Source organism: Protopterus annectens, chromosome 10.part0 (genome assembly GCF_019279795.1).
Source record: "Protopterus annectens isolate FY-2018-M chromosome 10.part0, PAN1.0, whole genome shotgun sequence".
NCBI lineage: Eukaryota > Metazoa > Chordata > Ceratodontiformes > Protopteridae > Protopterus > Protopterus annectens.
The window spans coordinates 1,757,638,556-1,757,658,887 of NC_056744.1; the positions used below are offsets into that span (position 1 = coordinate 1,757,638,556).

At 40.3% G+C, this 20,332-nt stretch overlaps 1 protein-coding gene across 3 annotated transcripts in view; it reads left to right on the forward strand.

Moving 5' to 3' along the window:
* The window catches only part of LOC122813984 (CD276 antigen-like), a 219,578-nt gene that overhangs the window by 60,717 nt on the left and 138,529 nt on the right, over window positions 1–20,332 (forward strand). For 2 of the 3 annotated variants that reach the window (XM_044086553.1, XM_044086552.1), the window contains exon 4: window positions 11,424–11,768. The exons of the other annotated variant lie outside the window; for it this stretch is intronic. In XM_044086553.1, coding sequence (XP_043942488.1) covers window positions 11,424–11,768 — 345 coding nt within the window. The remainder of the gene's footprint in view (window positions 1–11,423; window positions 11,769–20,332) is intronic. 3 annotated transcript variants of the gene reach the window in all.

The window sequence follows — 20,332 nt, forward strand, 5'->3', positions numbered from 1 at the left end:
AAAACAGTTTTTAGTACTTAATAAATAAGCACCTCTTCAGGCATGTCTAATGGTCAGCTCCCGGTGTTTTCTCCTGTCTACCTGATGAATCTGGGCATCTTGGGGGCAATGCAGCAATTGCCTCATGTACACAGACAACCCTCTCCTCCTACCACCCATCACTACAACCTGTGAGAGATGCACTTATACAGCCAAACTGGAAGCAAAGCTCTCTTCACCCAAGACTGGACTAGACAGTCAAGAGGAGAAGGTAAATACTTGCACCACACCACACTCATCACATAGTCCCGCAAAACCTACACACACACACACACACACACACACACACACACACACACACACACACACACACACACACACACACACACACACAGCAACATAAAGCACACACTTACATTCAAGGAGGCTCTCAATAAAAATCTGCTCAAGCAAGAGAGACCTCCAAAGCAGAAACGCAAGCAATCTCCACCCCCAACACAACCCAAATGACACATAGCCCACAAACTCAGTGTGCCACTTAACCACAGCCCATAAGGCATAACAACGTACCCAACACTCTAGTCATAGGTGACTCTATAGTCAGGCATACTGATGGTCCACTCACCAGGCCAAACAAGGAGAAAGTTACTGTTAGCTGTCTGTCGGGTGCCAGGATCCGCCACATAATGCACGCACTCACGTCACTCCACAACAAGTACAAATATGACTCTGTCATTGTCCATGTTGGTGTGAATGACCTGAGATGTACCTCCCTGGACTACATAAAAAGAGACATGGAGGAGCTTTCCGATCTTGTAGCCCAGGCAGGTATGACCCTAGCCCTGAGTAGCATCCTGCCATCACCCAGAATTATACCACAGTACAAGGACAAAATGATTGACTTCAACAATTGGCTAAGCTTCTGGTGTCATTCTAAGGGGATACAGTATCTGTCTGCCTGGGATGACATGATCAACAGACCACAATGCTTTGCCAGAGATGGCCTGCACCTGTCACCCTTGGGAGTCCGGATACTGGCTAAGGCTCTTGCCACCCCTATAGTGCCTTTTTTAGGCAAGGTTCAAATGACAAATTCACCACCATAAAAGGTACAAGCAAGCAAAATCTGAGGATAATGCTACTCGATGCTTGAAGTCTAAGCCTCAAAATGCATTCACTCGTGGCACTCCTTAAAATGGAGAACATCGACATCTGTGCAGTGACAGAAACCTGGTTCAAGGCTCCAGAGAGCACCCCTACATTACCAAGCTATAATTTATACCACATCTTTCGCCCACCTAACCTGGACCAAACACTAAAGGCAGAGTCGTGTCCATATTCATTAAGACACCTCCAGGCTAGTTGCTCAGCATAATGCATCTGAGATTATCCAAGTGCAACTAACTCTGGGCAAGACCGCAATCCAAATTGCAAATTGCTACACATTCCCCACCATGCCCCAGGATTCCCACTCCTCATTTCTTGATACACTGGAAAATATTAGGGTACAACCCAACACCCTAATAATGGGCGATTTCAAATACCCCACCATTAACTGGGAAAACTACTCATGTACCAACTCTTTTGCTCAACATTTTCTGGAATTCATAAATTCCAATGTCTTGGATCAACTTATCCACATCCCCACCAGGGGCAGCAATATCCTAGACCTGGTGATTACCAACATGGGCGACCGGTGTTCCACACCAGAGGTCAAGTCCTCATTGGTCACATCCAACCACAAGCTAATCACCCTAGACATCCACATCCTGCCCCCACCCCCCATTAGGGAAACCACCGTAAAAAATTTCACCAAAGCCAACTTCACGCTTCTTAAGACAGAAGTGGCAAACTTCACGATACCCATGCAGATGGACAGTAGAGGTACAACTGCTGAATCCTACACAAATGCACTTTATAAGCACTTACATGAGTGCATGGATCGTGCTATCCCTAACAGAACCAAGATGCTATCCTCCAAAAATAGGAAGCCAATCTGGTGGTCCCCTGCCATAAACAAACTCTACAACAGAAGAAAGAAACTGTTGCAAAAAAGAGTAAAATCCCATGATTGGAGGAACTCCCTGGTCAGCCTCAGTAAGAAGCTAAGATCCCTCATAAAATCCTCTAAAGCTAGTTATGAAAACAAAATTGCCACTGATTCTAAAGACAACCACAAAGCATTCTATAACTATGTCAAGAACCTCAATGGCAACATTCAGATCTGCTCTGAGTTGCAGCACAATTGCACTAAATATACAGAACCAACTGATATTGCCAATATCCTGGCAGATAGGTTCAGTGTTAACTTTACCCCCATCTCACCCCCTAAAGGGCGCATCTCTATACCAAAAGAATGCAAAGTTCCTGTAATCACGGCTGCACAGGTAAAAAACACACTCTCTAAACCCAAGAACACAGCATTCATGGGACCTGACAACATCCCAGGCTGTGTTCTACATGAACTACAGAATGAACTGGCACCCCACCTAAGTACCATGTTCAATCATAGCCTCACCTCAGGCTTTGTGCCCACTGAATGGTGCACAGTGACGGTTATCCCTCTCCACAAAGGAGGAGCCACCATGGACCCCGGTGACTACCACCCCATTAGCTTAACAAGCCTTGTCTGCAAGGCCATGGAACATATCATCATGGAACTTATAAACAAAGACATTGGTAATCTCCAAACTCTGGACCCCACCCAGTTTGGGTTTGTAAAAGGCAGATCATGTCTTCTAAACCTGACAGACTTCTTTGAAGCAGTCACCAAAGCCGTAGACGAGGGTAAGGTGGTTCACTCAGCCTATCTAGATCTCTCCAAGGCTTTTGACACCATCCCCCACTCTGGAATTATAGATAAACTCATTAAAATAGGTATAAATCCCTATGTCACAAGATGGGTTGCCAAATGGCTCACTGACAGAATCCACACTGTGAAAGTAGCAAACTCCAAATCTGACTTCAGACCAGTGACAAGTGGAGTACCACAGGGTTCAGTCCTGGATCCTCTCCTGTTAGGTATCTACTTTTCTGAAGTACAGGCTAACACAGGTCTTTGGCTAATGAAGCTCACAGATGACTGCAAACTAGGAGCCATAATTGAAACTCCTAATGATGTGGACATCCTACAAAAGGGCCTCACTGAGACAGATGCCTGGTGTCAAAGCCATGGCCTCAAGCTCAATGCCAAGAAGTACATTGTCATCCCCTTTGGCAAAAACTCTGTGCCCATGAGCTACCACATAAGCGGTAGTCTACTTAACACCAAAAGTGTCATAAGAGACCTTGGGAGACAGGTGGACAGTAGTCTCTCCTTTGATAATCACATCGACACAGTAGTCAAGAAATCCTTTTATGCGGCACACCTCATCACAAAAGGATTCTCATTCAGGAAAAAAGAGGTCATTGTTCCCTTCTACTCATCACTCATTACACGCATTATAGAGTACAATGCCCCTTTTGATATATACTTCACAAGACATCTACAACAACTGGAAAGGCCACAGAAATACCTCACAAAGAGGATTACCAGCCTCAAACAGATGCCCTACGCAGACCGTCTCAAAAAACTCCAGCTTTACTTCATCGCATATCGCCTACCCAGAGGCAATCTCTGCCTATCATACAAAGCTATGTCAAACCCAGAGCTGTTGAACATGATCCACTTAAAGAAATCCCAATCCCTCCGAGCTACACACTCTAGGGACCTAAACCTTGTCACCACAATAAACAGAACATGCTGGTAGGACAGATTCCTGTCCCAGAGATTTCGCATGCTCTGGAACAAACTACCTATCTATATCAAACAAATCTCTTCATTAGCACTCTTCAAGAAAAATCTTGATGATTGGATGGGAAATAGGAAATTCATCCCAGGGATCACCTCTGTGGCTCTGCTCGACAGGGGTACAGGAAAATAATTTTCTTGGGTGGCGAAAGCCAGGGTACCTTTTTGGCTAGGCTTCTATAGGCCCTAGGGCTGATAGCCTAATAGCTACCTATGAACCTATGAACAAGAGAGGAGAACAGCCATGTTTTATTGAGGGGTTTACCCTGGACTGACTGAAGTGTGCTTTCCAAGTAATACGTAGCACATAGTGGTGGTAGACATCCTGTCCATTCCTTATGGAAGCCTCCCAAATCAGGGACAAATACAAAATTAATCAAGATATTCCCTTGAATTTCCTGACTATAGAGAGAAACATGATATTTGAATGAGACTAAGTTATCCACATTGATATGGAAATTTGACAATATAATAGATTGTGAATTAAAATTCATTTTCAGAAGTAAAAGAAAATGTGTAGTTATAATGGTCATCATTATTTATTAAATGCATTTCACTACATTTTCTCACCAAATCCACAATATTAGGAGGTACAGAAGAAATGTTTGAGCCAAAACAAGGTGTCCTTTGAAATCAGGGACAGTTGAGAGGCATACTGAAGGGAATTAAACACACTCTTATTTGGCCACAAACACAACAAACACACTTATTAGATGGGAGGTAATGGCTTTAGCCATCCGTGTGTGTGTGTGTGTGTGTGTGTGTGTGTGTGTGTGTGTGTGTGTGTGTGTGTGTGTGTGTGTGTGTGTGTGTGTGTGTGTGTGTGTGTGTGTGTGCTCGCACATGCATCATGCTTCTCATGTATTTATTGACATTTAATTATTAGGAAAGTCCAACTAGGTAGGCGCCCATTTTCCACGGAGGCCCAGGGAGAAAAGCTCTGAATTTTTACAAAACATTTTAAGAACACTAATTTTACAATCTTTAAAAATAAAACAAAAACATCTGCAGTTTAAATAATTATAATAAATTAGACATAATATAAAAACATTGGTTGAGAATCAATTCAAGTTATATGACGATCATTTAATATTTAGAGAAATTTTAGACAGTTTGTAGACAAATTAAAGGTAAATTAGTCTAATGCAAACAGGAATTGCAATATGAAGTGAAAGAAAACAGGCTTACTGTATATTTAGAGAGAAAGTCAGGGAAGCGAATTTGATAGAGGTAAGGAAGCATGGGAAGAAGGGAGAATAAGGACATATAAGGAATGAAAAGGTACTTGTTTCCATTTCAGGATATAGTTTATCCTTGTTTTAAATAAGAACAGAGCCAGATTTTAGTTAGGAAGTCTTTCAGAGCAGTTTTGAAAGATGGGAGGGAGGGTATAGACCTGATGGATACAGGTAAGGAGTTCCAGGCATTAGCAACCTTGTACAAGTACAGACAATGCCCAGCAGATTTGCTAGGTTTGTAGACAGAGAGGAGTTTTTGTTCATTGGATCGCAATCCTCCACAGAGGTTCATCACTAAAAGAATACAGGGCTTAAGTAAAATGTCCTATGCAGACCGCCTCAAGGCTCTATTCCTGCAGTCTGTCTCCTACAGCCTTTTGAGGGGAGATCTATTTCTGACATACAGGGCATTGTCAGACTCCACTCTGATGGACCTCCTGCATATCCACAAAACAAACAACAGCAGAATTATCCATTCTAAGGATTTAAACCTTGCCTGTGATATACATATTATCTGCTGCAGAGACAGGTATGTATCTCAGAGATTAGCCCATTCTGGAACAGGTTCTCCATCCAAGTAAAGCAGAGTTCCTCCCTAACCCAATTCAAGTGCAACTTGGACAATTGGGTGGGGAACAGGAAATTCATCCCTGGTTTGGCACCTATGTCTCTAATGGACACAGACACAGGCAATTTGTAAATGGTTCATCTCCCAGGCCCTAGCTTGTAAATGTTTCATCTCCCAAGCCCCTGCTTACACTTATCAAGGGTATCAGATCTTGTCAGAGATTTGGGACGAATGGCTAAGCTTAAAAAGGCCCTTGTGGTCGTTAGCCTAGTAAACACCAATGAACCTTTGAACCTATAATGACTCACTGGGAACATAGTTGTGTAGAATGTGCCTTAGTTTTACACAAGTTCAAAGTTTTATACCAGTTCAAATGTTAATATAGCTAAAACAGTATTGTTCTGGTTATATTTTGTTATTGATATTAATGTAGCTGGTAATTTTATTTTTATAAAAGAACATTGCATTTTAGTTTTATACACATTTTAATATAAACAAAATGCTATTGTTCTGGTTCTATCTTGTGTTTAATATTTTCTCTGTTCTTCAATTTGTGTTTGAATGTTGGTATCCCACAATTCCATTTGGAGTGATTGGGGTTATGTAATTGTGTATGCAAATTTTATGTTAATCAGCATCCAGACCTTTGACAAGTTGCACCTATTTTTCATGGGCCTTTGTCCAGATTTTTGATGTTTCCAGGCTGACAGGTATGAATGCAATTCTCTCCTATGTCAGTAAGTACTATGTCTAGGACAGTTGAGCCTCTTATGGGTGTACTGACTAGCTGTTCAAGAGCATTTGCATTGACAAAGTCCAAGAACCTATGAGCCAGCATGTTTGTGGTCATGTTTGTTTTGCAGTCAGTGGTAGGATAATTAAAATCACCCATGAGTAAGGTGTTGGGCTGTAAGTCCAGGTATGCTTTTCCTGCTTCGTGGTGGGAGAGCTGTAGCTAGCTATGATATGGTATGATAAGGCTTTAATAAAAATACACTCTTGCAATGAGGATATAAGCATTACGTAATGCAGTGAGCAAAATGTAATGCTGGAAACGAGAGATGTATTGTTTCTGTGATGATAACAGAAGACTATATGAATATTATATAAAGATTTATTTTAGTTGATATACCTACTTAGGATGCTAAAGACAAAAGAAAACATTATCATCTATGTAAATGAAGAGAAACAGAAATAAAAATATTTAGCCAAGACTGTGCATATCAATATCCTATGTATACCAAGAACTATTTTAATTGATTGAATTAGTATCTTTATTAATATATTTTAATTACTTGATCTTTACCTAGATGAAAGTCAATTCTCTAGAATTATTATTTTAACTACATATTTGGTTTGTTAATGTAATTGTTGTTTTTGGCCCAGGTCATTAATGGAAAAGGGCCCTGAGACACACTATGTACCTGGTAAAGCTGTGAAATAAATAAAGACTATCAGAAAGCAATATTGTTTTATATCAACTGATTTATTTCTCTGCAGACTGGGGGGAGATACCCATGTCTGCCCTTCCTCCACACCACAGCCCTAACCATGCACTCTCTATTTATCAATTCCACCCTGCTTTCTCCAGTCAGCTTGATGTCTTGGGGGATATAGTTTGGGAAGTGGAGAAGTTATCTTTTTCTCAGGTCTCTATAAGAAATTGGAAACCCATAGATTTGAATTTGGAACATTAAAATATAAACTGTGTTCATACTGGAAATACAGAAAATCTCAAAATGCCCTGTAATTCCATTAAACCATTTTCCATCATGCACCCTCTAACATTTATTTTATTTTTTATGTTATTTTATTGTATTTGTTCACTAGAGTGTAGCACTGATCTCCATGTACCTTTTTCATGGAGGTCTGTGCTCCTCTACTCCTGATCTATATGAACTCTAGGATTGCAGTACCTCCGAGTAAGGGAATATTCCAGAACTACAACCTGAGACTTTTCCAGTTCACTCTTCACATTCTCAGTCTTGCTGTTCCAAAGACCACACGTATGGTTCTCAAAATGTCTGCATGCATTCATCACATACAACAGCATCTACATGTAAGGCTAAGGTGCTGTCCGAACTGGTCAGTAAACCGGTCAGTATCACTGCCACTTCCTCTTTGTAACTTCGAAGGGATGGCAGTGCTCTGATGTTGCCATACCCTCTCCATGTGATGATGGAACAAAACAATGGTCTCTTCATCCCTCTATCCAGCCAGCTTCTGTGGCATACTGTCCAGTTCATAGGTTTATAGCTATATACTAAGCTAATGACCACCAGCATCTTTATAAGTCTAGCTGTGCAACTCAACCCAATTGTGCCCCTATGTATCATGGGCACTTATTAGGAGGGGGTATGTTAGTAAGGAAGTTTCTAAAGATTATAGGGGTATATTAGTTTGGACACAGTTACTGTCTGCCTCTGTCCATCACAGACATGGGGGCCAGTCCTGGGTTGAATTTCTGATTTCTCATCCACTGTTCAAGGTTATACATAAATAGAGTTAGGGATAGGCTCTGCTTCACATGGATAGGGAGCCTGTTCAAGAGCATGGGGATCCTCAGAGACTCCTCTCTATCTCACCAATATATCTTACTTATGTCACAACAAAAATTTAAATCTTTGGATCTAGTTGTTCTGATACTGTTCATTTTACAAATGTGTAAAAGGTCTATCAGAGTCTGGATCTGAGGACACCTTGTATGCCAGGACATAGACTGACTCTCAGTAACCTGTGGGGGACAGAGTATATAGCTAGGGCTTTAAGGTGATCTGTATAGAGCAATGTCTTTATACCCTAGGTTCTCCTGGTAAGGAATCTTTGTGGGCGTTCCAACTTTTGCAGATGTCTGGCCAAGTACATGTTGAAGGGAGCATTATACTCAATGATGGGTCTGATAAGGGCCAAATGCAGTGGCACTATGACCTTCTTGGACCTGAATGCCATGCCCTTGCTTATAAGCCGGGTGGCAGAGAATGATTTTCTTACCATTTTGGCCACATGTTGGTCAAAGGCCAAATTACTGCCTACATATGTTCCCAAATCCCTGACTACTAGGTCAGCTCTTGGGGGTATCTTATTGACGGAATAATTAGCCTGGATGGGCATTTTCCCAAAAGTCACTATAATACATTTCTTGGCATTGATGTTTAGCCCCTGACTTTGGCACCAGTCATTTGTCTGTGTTAGAGTTTCTTGTAAGAGGTTTGCGTCATATGGGGAATTTATGATAGCTCCCAAATTGCAGACATCTGTGAACCTGGTCAGCCAAAGGCCCTTAACAGTAGCCTTTACCTCTGAAAAGTAGATGCCAAATATGAATAGTCACAGCAAGGAGCCCTCAGGTACCCCACTGCTAACTGGTCTCATGGTAGAGGCAGTCAAACCAGTCCCAACTTTCTGGGTCCTGTCTGTGAGCCAGCTGGCAACTCAGTGAGTTATGTAGGGGATTATGGCCAGTTCCCTGAGTTTGTCAACTATACCTGAGTGGGGTATGGTATCAAATACCCTAGCCAAGTCCAGGTAGGTGGTATGCACCATTTCCCCCATTCTTTGACTTGGTGACCCTCTCAAAGAAGCTCACCAAATTTAGTATAAATGACTTTCCTTGACAAAGCAAGACTGGGTTGGGTCCATTGTCTGAAGGTTTCCTATGTCTTTCTTGATCATTTCCATGATCATTCATTCCAGGGCTTTGTATATTTGACTAGTCAGGCTGATGGGTCTACAGTTTTTGGGGTTGGCTGATGGTCCAGCCTTGTGAAGTGGGATAACTGTTGTGGTTCACCATTCTTGCGGTACAAAGCCTGTTTTGAGGCTATCGATGAAAATGAACTCAAGTGCTCCTGACAGGTCATGTTTCAACTACTGAGGAAGAATCCTGAGATATTAAGTCCTACTGAGGTTGTGCTTTTGGCTTTAGCAAGTGCCACCAGGACTTGCTCCCTGCCAGTAGTTGGGGGGTGGTTACGCTAGTAGGTATTTCATGGGGGAGGCAGAGAATAGTGGAGGATGAAGTTTAAGCTGAATTTGTCAGCCAGCAGATTCACTATGTTGCTCTGTTCAGTGAATGTGGCACCACTGACCACCAGTTTGGCACACTGCTGTGTGCTGCCTTTGAGGTTACTGACATAAATGTAGAAGACCTTGTGGTTGTCTTTAGCCAATGAGGCTAGCTTGACCTCATAATTGGCCTTGTTGGACTTGATTAGTCCTCTTAGTTTCCCATTTTAGTTTAGTTTAGTTTAGTTCAGTTTAGTTTAATTTAATTTAGTTTAATTAGAAAGCTCTTATCATTATGGGAGTTGCTGTTCCTGATTTTAGCCATGCATTTTTTCCTTTTGTTATATAACCTATTAAGGTTAGGATTCTGCAGTATGGTTTGTTTTTAGAATTGTTTCGGGCTTACGTCTAGTAGGTACAGCAGCCTCTATTCTGACATTTAAATGGTTGTACATGGTCTCTGTGAACAAGCCCATAAGGGCTACAGTGAATTTGGGGTTAGGAGGGGCATTGAATTTTGACAAACTATCTATTAATAGGATGTAGTTTACTTTGGAATAGTTCCTAACTGTTACAGGGTTTGCTGTGGTCACTGAGTTGATTTTTATTTTGAAGGAGTCAGTTTTGTGGTCCGACCTCTCAAATGAGGACATGACACTGAGGGGTATGCAGCTCTCATCCATATTCGTGAGTACCAGGTCCAGTATTTTTGAACCTCTGGCAGGTGTGCACACTATCTGGTCAAATTAATAAAGACCAGGAATTGATGTGCCTGCGAGTTTGAGGCACTGTATGTTTCCCAAAATATTATTGACTTCAACAAATGGCTTAGTTTCTGGTGTCATTCTAAGAGAATCCAGTACCTGTCAGCCTGGGATGACATAGTAGATAGACCAAGCTGCTTTGCCAGAGATGGTCTTTATCTGTCACTTCTGGGATTTCAGTTACTGGCTAAGGCTTTTGCCTCCCCCATAGTGCCTTGTTTAAGCAATGTCACAACAACAAAATTCTCGACATAAAATTATCTTCAAAAAGCAACCTCAAGGCTATACTGCTAAATGCCAGGAGTCTAAACCTAAAACTGCACTTACTAGAAGCAGCCCTCATTTTAAAAGATGTTAACATCTGTGCAGTCACAGAGACTTAGTTTAAGGATGCAGAAAGCACCCCGGCCATACCAGGTTATAATACCTTCCAAACATTTAGACCACAAACTGAAAGTGTGAGAACTAATGGAGGTGGAGTATTAACATTCATCAAAGATAACTACACCTCTGGATTGGTTAAACAAACTAATTCAGGTCCAATTGACAGTAGTAAGGCTACTTGCCAAGTTATTGCCAGTGACAGGGCCCCCTCCATGAACCAGGATACCCACACTGTGTACTTGGATCTACTTGAATCGCTGCAAAACATTTATAGTTTATCAGCTGACAGGGTTGTTATAAATACCTTATTATCTGTATCTGAGTCCCTGTCATTAAGGTATAAAAATGGACGTTAGGATATTTATCTACAAATGTGGCAAGTTAGTGTTTTAAACAGGAAAATGTTTGGAAAGTGAAACTGCAGTATTTAGACTTGCAGTAAATAGAACTGTTTATTTATTTATTTATTTTTTTATTAAGAGGTGGAATTCTCTTATATGGCTTGATGAAGAAATTAGTACACAAATAAATAAAACAGGAATTCAGTGGGAAAGAAGTCAGGAGAGCTGACACTCCAATTCTGCCCATTTCATAATTGTACCCAATTCATCTGTGTATGCATTGTTTATTCTACTGCATATGTCTGCATCAGTGCACAAAAAACACTGATTTGTTTTTTTCTGTTTCTGTTGCAGAGCACGCTTTCCAAGTGGCTGTACCACACACCAGAGTTACAGCCCAGTATGGATCCTCAGCACTGCTGGGGTGCCAGTTCGCTGTCGGCTATGAGACCTTGAATCCCCAAAAACTGGGTATCACATGGTTATTTCAGGGGCACGAGCTTGTGGCGCACGTTGATTTTTATGCTGACGAAGAAATGACCTACAAAGCAACAGCACACCTCATCAAAGAGCAGTTTGTGCATGGAAATGCATCTCTGTTGCTCACAGACATAACACTAGCAGATGAAGGGAACTACATGTGTTCTGTCTTTTACTGGCCACTCAGGGAGAGTAAAACAATCATGTTAAAAGTCTCTGGTAATATACTTGATTACTTATGTCTAGCTGAACATAAAGCAAGATATATGTCAGGACTTCAGGTGAAATTGAGAGAACAGCGTCAAAACATAGGAAAAAAGATGCATGAGTTAGTTTTATTTTTTATTCTTACTTTAAAATGTGTTTTACAGAGCAGAGCACTGATCATAAGTGACCAATTTCAGTCTTAGCCTGGAAATTCAAAGAAAGAGTTACACTTAGTGAGAGATAGCAAGAGTATGTTGAAAATACATATCTATTAAATACCGCTATCAGCTAATACAAATGTAGAGTATATATAAGTGTAATGTACTTTATGTTCAATGAATCAAGACAAGTCTCATTTAGAAAGTGAAATATGTGTGATAATTACATCTGTATGGAAAGTGGGAATGATAGGATAGTTAGCTGTAAGCATTTTTAGAATTTAACAAAATGTGAAGGAAAATTTTAGTCTCTGCTTCAGTCTGAACTATGTACTAATGAGTATTTCTCAACATAATGTCACGCTATCCGTTTCTGAGCCATTTGACATTTAAACTGCACCATAGTCCCTAGCAGGTGAAACCTGTTCTCATGAGATCACAGAAAAATACTGCCTTACTTGTCGAGGCCTAGACACACTCCCAGTAATACACACCTATCTGTGCTTTATTTCTTTAATATCAACTTTCAGTACTAGCTACATATAAGTTGTAGAATTAATTGGACTACTTGTTCCATACAGCAGGCTCTCACAGATAACAGGGGGAATAATGTTAATTTGTATATGCATTTGTAGAAAAATGTATTATATATATATATATGGGTCTGCTTTACATGATCGACATTTCAAAAAGCCGAAGACCATATGGCCGAGAACATATGATCGACTTTTGAAATGTCGACGATGCGGAACAGGCATCTCCGTACAGTGCAGAATAGAAAGATTTCCCTCTTCCGCACTGTAGTGCGATCTTGGAGTTTCTATATTTTAGTTTTGGTGAGGGGTGGGGGGGTGCAGGGGGGCTTGCCCCCCAGCTAGCAATGTTAAGGTTAGTGCATGTTGTGTTTTTTTCTTTTTTTTTTTAACATGATCGACATTTCAAAAGTCGATCATATGGTCCCAGCCATATGGTCTTCAGCTTTTTGAAATGTCGATCATGTAAAGTAGACCCATATATATATATATATATATATATATATATATATATATATATATATATATATATATATATATATATATATACACACATATACATATACACACATAAAATACAACTTGCTTACAAGCATTCAGATGATCAAACAATTGTATATAAACAAGACATGTGAAAGCATTAGCTGAAATAATTATTAACAGTCATGTTCTGGCACCAGATGCAAGGATACTACCCATAAGGAAGTTTGTTGTAGTGAAAAACTATTGAGCTGTTTAAGAGATTCTATGAATATTGACTACTAGGCAATGTGTATAGTGTGTCGTGTAAATGCGTACTGCTGTAGTATCATAATGTAGTTAGGTACGGGTTTGAATCCTGCACTTGCCAACTGCGTGTGTGTGTGTCTCCCTGGGGAGGAGTAACCTTTTTAACTTGGGAAGGTGGCCTAATGGATAAGGTGTTTGCCTTACAAACACAAGGTACATGGTTTGAGTCTCACAAGGGATAATTGGCTAGGCTTAAAATGGCTTGCAAGGGCAGTTTGACTAGTACTAACCTATAAAGGCTTTTTTGTGTTGCATACCGCCTTCTCGGAGGTGATCTCTGTCCAACATACCGCGCCATGTCCAACCCAGAACTGTTGAACATGCTCCATCTTAGCAAAACAAAATCTACTCGAGCTACACGCTCTAGGGATATAAACCTCAGCACAACAATGAATAGAACATGCTGGAGGGATAGATTCCCTTTGCAAAGACTTCCCTTGCTATGGAACAAGGTCCCGATCTACATAAGACAGAGCCCCTCACTATCACTCTTCAAGAGGAACCTTGACGAGTGGATGGATAACAGAAAGTTCACACCAGGGATCATACCAACAGCTCTACTAGATAGAGGCCAAGGGTACTAGCTGCTAGATCAATGGCCTAGGGAACTAACCAAAGGGGCAGTGAATACCGCACAACATGGCTGGGCTAATATATGCCTTCGGGCAGATAGCCCAGTACCTACCTATGAACCTATGAACCTATGTAAGTAATGGAAGAGAGAAGAAAAAAGAAGATATGATTTAAATATAACAGACTGCTATGGGCAAGTAGGGGAGGCAGAGTCAATGATAAAACAAAGAGGGAGCAGACGGTGTGGCGAGGTTCTGCACCAGAATCTACACCAAATGTCAGGAAGCAAAAAGTGTGGTGAGAGTCTACAACACCCTATATGAACAATGTCAGGGAGAGAGTGTGGTAAGGGTCTTCAACACAGTCTGTAAACAACATCAGTGAGTAGAGACTGTGGTGAGGGTCTGCAACACAGTCTGTAAACAACAGCAGGGAGTAGAGAGTGTGGTAAGGGTCTTCAACACAGTCTATAAACAACATCAGTGAGTAGAGACTGTGGTGAGGGTCTGCAACACAGTCTGTAAACAACAACAGAGTAGAGAGTGTGATGAGGGTCTGCAACATAGTCTGTAAACAACAACAGGGAGTACAGAGTATGGGTGAAGGTTTGCAACACGGTCTATAAACAACAGCAGGGAGAAGAGAATATGGTAAGGGTCTGTAGCACAGTCTGTAAACAACAATGGAGTAGAGAGTGTGATGAGGGTCTGCAACATAGTCTGTAAACAATAGGGAGTAGAGAGTGTGGTGAGGGTCTGTAACACCACCTATACACAACAACAGATAGAACTATAGACTGAGAAAAAAATGGAGAGGAAAAGGTACACATGGGTACACAGGGGTACACATTGGTACACATGGCTACACATGGGTACACTGGTACACATGGGTACACATGGGTACACTGGTACACATGGGTACACAGGGGTACACTGGTACACATGGGTACACAGGGGTACACTGGTACACATGGGTACACATGGGTACACATGGGTACACTGGTACACTTTCATGACCTTAAAAGAATGCAAGCCCTCTTCTGTAAGCAAAAAGTAATCTATAATAATACTACTTGCATGCAAATTATCAGAAAAACAATCGTAATACAAAGTTTCACAAACCATTATCAAGAGTAATAGCAAAATCAATTAATCAAACCAGTTATAGTTTAGCATCCCAAGAAATGTCACATAATTACTCACAGGCTTCCTTCATGCAAATAGCAACCTGATTATTACTATACTATAATAGTTACAAAGTCATAATACAAGCTCTCAGTTTACACTATAATAGTTACAACGTTAAAATACAAGCTCTCAGCTGATGCTCTTATGAGTCCAACACCTCAGTAAACAATGTAGTGGCATCTGTGTAAGTATCTAATCTATCCTTAAAAAACATGCGTAGTAGGAACTCACAGAATTTCCCTAGCACACTGATTCCACAGTTTGGTAAACCTAATAAGAAATTACCATATTTTATCTAGTGAAGAGCATTTTGTGCTTTGGGCTAGAGCTTGGGCATTGTCATAATGGTTATCATGTTTACCTCATGAGTACAGGGTTGGATTCTCACCTTTGAGGGATTCTCACCTTTGAGGGAAATCTCTAGAATGTGTAAAACTCTGTTAAACCAGTTTACTGTGTAATTTAATTTAATCCTGACTTGTGCTCAGGATTAACTGTAACCTGTGGAACTTGTTTAACTTGCTTATTTATGTAATCTCTTTAAATAGTCTGTTTGTAATATGTAATGCTGGTATTATGTAATGCTGTATCTGCTTACCCTTGGAGCTTTTCTCCCCGGGCCTCCACTGAAAATGGACATGCATCCAGTCGGACTATCCCGGTCAACAAATGTAAAATAAAAATAAATAAAATAAAAATTGCCTAGGTTTAAAATGGTTACAAGGACACCTAGTACTTATATATGAAATACTTGTACTCCTGTACCTCTCATCTCCTCATTTGGAATATCTGTCTGTAGTAATAGGGCTTAGTTGGATAATCAAAGGCAAACAGTGCATAAAACACCTCCGGAATAATGAAACATTCTGCAAACAAAATGTTTTTGCTTTCTTTCTGTCTATTTTTTAAATAACACTAGAATACATTATTAAACTCAAATAAAATATAAAGAGGCAAAAATGGAACGCATATTTCTTTCCTTTTCCAAGATGCGATATTTTTGAGAATGGTGCGGCTCACATTATATACCTTTTTCACTCTCATTGCCACATTTTTACAAACATCAAAATTACATGCTAACAGCTTTTAGTTTGGAGCTTGTTAAAGTTTCAGAATATTAGGCTTCACACAATTCAGCGGAGAATAATAATTAATTTATTAATAACGCACATGGGGAGACAAGGCAATCAATAACCCATCTCCCTGATAAACCATCTTCCAAACTTTTTAAACATTTCCAAGATGATTGACATCAAACATTTGTATCATATAAAACTGTCTTGACTAATCAGGAATAAACATTACAGCATTATTTTTGTTCAGCATTAGGAGTCATACTAAATATGCCGCGGTGGTGAAGCGGTAGTGTTGTTGCCTCACAGCAAGAGGTTCTCCCGTTCGATTCTTGGCTGGAGTGCCGGGAGTGCCTTCTGTGTGGAGTCTGCATGTCCTCCCCATGGTTGGGTGGCATTCGAAAGACATGCGTAAATGTGCATGCCTTCATTGAAGGTTGGACATCGAGCTGGCACCTCGGTGTTCATGAAAATCTACTGCCAATCATTAGCAGACCGGAGTTCCGCTGTGGTGACCCCTAACCGAGAGAAGCCGAAAGACAAGCAACATTAGGAATCATACAATAGATCATACAGAAGTTATACAATGTATTAACTTGTTTACAGGAAGAATCTCATGAGAATATAGATAAAACTTTCTAAATTAATGTCAAATATGTAGTAAGTGAATCTTTATCAGCACCCTGCAGCATATTCTCTGTTGTTCTGTTAGTCCCAATACAGTTCTCTATTCGTAACATTCAAAACTCAAGTAATACATTCTTTATTTTGAAATGACTTCCTTAGCAGCTGAGTATTGAAGGCCACTTGTCAGCAATTTCAGCTTTGTAAGAAAACATGTTCTGAAATTAACCTGTTCTGTATTTCAGTAAACACTGAACACATTTCTGCTTCTTTCAATTAACCTATTTTCACATCTGATTTTACTAGCTCATTTGAATTGGTATGCATGCACTACATATTGGCATTTGAGTTGAAATAATATGCATTAGAATAAATGTATCTTCATAAGCCATTGACATGAAATGCAGAAGAGTAACTTTCTGATACAAAGTGTATTTTTTATCTTTTTCCTTTGGTGACTAGGTAAGTCCCATGAGGCTAGTAGAATCTTTTCAGGGAAGACCCGAGGTAGTACTTATACTACTGTGGGAATTTTGGCCAGGATATCGGGGAACTTCATCTTCCCTTTTCATTAGGTGCCATGGGATCTGTTATATCCATCTGAGCTACCACCAGCTCAAGCAGATGGAGTTTTGGTTTAACATCTCATCCGAAGGATGGCACACTCACACACACACACACACACACACACACACACACACACACACACACACACACACACACACACTCTCTCAGGAGTACAGCACCCCCCCTTATGCTGCACTGCAGTGTCAACTGTCACTTTACCTGGTGTAAGAATAGAACCCATAGCCTTCTGCACCAAATTTGAGGGTGCTACCTCTCCCACCACTGACACTGATAACTGACATTTATTACAATAAGTACATAAGTGCTAACTCTGCAGCACTTACCTCACTTTTTATGCAATGAAGACTAATATCTTCATTAAAAAGTAACAGAATTCATTCATTATCCTCTTCAGCACAATAAAGTTTCACTGTGAGCAGAAAAAGGCGTTCACTTTTGTAAACTCTTCTATACTTTTGAATCTCTTATTGCAATTGGCATTCACAGAAAGCTATTCTATGCTCTAAGGAATATCTCTTCAATAAATAGTTCTGTCTCAAAATGTCTCCTCTAAATCAGACCTCATTACCCCCACTCCTCCCAAAAAAAAGCACTACCCTAGCTAGTATTCCTATTGGTCATTAAGTGACTAGCCATTGATTTACTCACGTTACCAATAATTTTCTAAGCCAACGATCACATACAAGCCAATGATCACATACAAGAGTGGCCAACATGCAACTCAAGTAGACTTCATCCTCTTAAGATACAGCCTCTCTCCCTCAGTTATTAGCAAACTTCCTTTCTTTCTTTCTTTCTTTTCCATTTCTTACCCCAGTAGGTTCACTGGTACATGACCATTTTCAGCCCCAATCCAGGCCATAAGGCAAGTATAACAAATTATCCACATACATACGTAAACATACAAACATCACTAAATGAAGTAAAGCAGAGACAGATGAGTACATACATTGGGTCAAATGCACACATACGTAGGTTACGTGCATTAAATACAAAGATAGGAAGTAACAAAAGGAACAGACTTTTTTATTTATTTATTTTTCCTTTGTTGACCAGATTAGTCCCATTAGGCTAGTGGTCTCTTTTCAGGGGAGACCCAAAGTGGTATTTATACTATAAGGAGAAATTTGCCATGGAGGAACTTTCCCCTTCTCTTTTTGATAGGTGTCGTGAGCTCTTTTACTTCTGAGATACCACCAACTCAAGCAGATGGGGCCTTGGTTTAACATCTCATCAGAAGCACAACACAATGAGGATTGCAGCACCCCTTTATGGTACACTGTACTGTCAGCTATCAATCCACCTGGTGCAGGAATAGAACCCACAGCCTTTTGCACCAAAGGTGAGTGTGCTGCCTGTTACACCATTGACACAGATGTAATGTTGTTGATAATAAAATCAGGACAGATAGATCAAGCTATGAAAATGCCTGGGTCCACATGGGTGTGCAACAAGAATAAAGAAGGAGAGGCCATTCGAGACTTCTGTCTGGCAAATGGCTTGATGGTGACAACACATGGATCAGCAAGAGAGAGAGATGCATGATCACATACAAGAGTGGCCAACATGCAACTCAGGTAGACTTCATCCTCTTAAGGAAGAGACATTGGGATAGAATCAGCAAATGCAGAATCATCCCCAGTTGAAATAGTCAGTCCACAGCATAAACCACTGGTTGCCACAATTGGCTGTAATTAGTGGTCTGTGAAATTGCAGAGGTCAACAAAGACCAAGTTGAAGACCTGAGAGTGGACTGGAGAGATAGCAGAAGAGTTCAAGGAATTACTCAGGGTTTTAGTGCCTCAGGAAGAAGAGGAAATAGGTGGAAATGAATAAGAATGTCATTGCCTCAAAATAGCATGTGAGAGGACTATAGGACAGATATGTGGCTGACCCAGGTATCGAAGCAAGGTACATAAGGAAAGTTGGCAGTGGAATGCAGAAGTCCAAGAAGTCATCAAAATAAAGCAGTGCAGGAAAAAGTGGGAGATAAGAAAGATGGACCAGGCTACAGAGGAATACTGTGGCTTACAAAGAGGATAAGAGAGCAATTGCAATAGCAAAGAACAGGACGTCAGAGGCACTCTACCAGATTCTGGAAAGTGGCTTAGTTGGCGGCAAAAAGAAACTCTATCAGGTTGTAAGGCAAAGAAAACACAGTGACATGGAGCCAATGGATAGCTGCAAACTTAACTTTACTGTCGTTCTGGTGCCTTAGTTAGATGCTTTCAAAGGAATAACTCTCATCACATCAGGCAGCCATTTAAATAATAATCAGCCATCATCAATTAATTAATTAAGAACAATTGCACATATTTAAAGTGCTAACATTTATCAACAATACATACATGCTAGAAATGTAATGCTTATACAAAACATTTAAAATCAGATATTTAAATTAATATCTAAATTCAGTCCTCTTGGTATTAACATCCTATAATTTAATATGAACCTACTTTGTAATTCCAGCAGTTTCTGTATGAAGTTGCCCCCACATTCTAAGTGTGGTTTAGCCAACACACAAAAAGACAATCACCATGTCCCCCATGTACTGTATGAAAATGATCAGCAATTGGGTTATCCAAACATTTATATCTGATGTCTCCCAAATGTTCTAATATGTGAACTTTTGGGAATCTTTTACTTTGACCTATATACCACTTAGTGGGAACACAACCACATCCCACTAAATAAACTGACCCACATGAACAACAGTTAAAATTGTCAACAGCAACATAACTTCCTACCATTTATCTTGGAATCAGGACTGTTCTTGACCATCCGCGTGCCTTGCATTTCCCACAAGTATACATACCTGCCTTCCTTCTCCCTCCTACTACAAATTTAGAATTCAAAATTTCTTTTAAATTGCTAAATCTTCCATTGGAAAAAGTCACCTTCTCAGGAAACAGCTCACCCACTGCTTCATCATAACATACTACCATACATTTTATACTATTTGCTTCATCGTAACTGAAAAAGGGGAAATTTGGTAACAAAAAATATCCTTTCACCTTTGTCCTTTAATACATCTCCCCTAAATGTCCTACT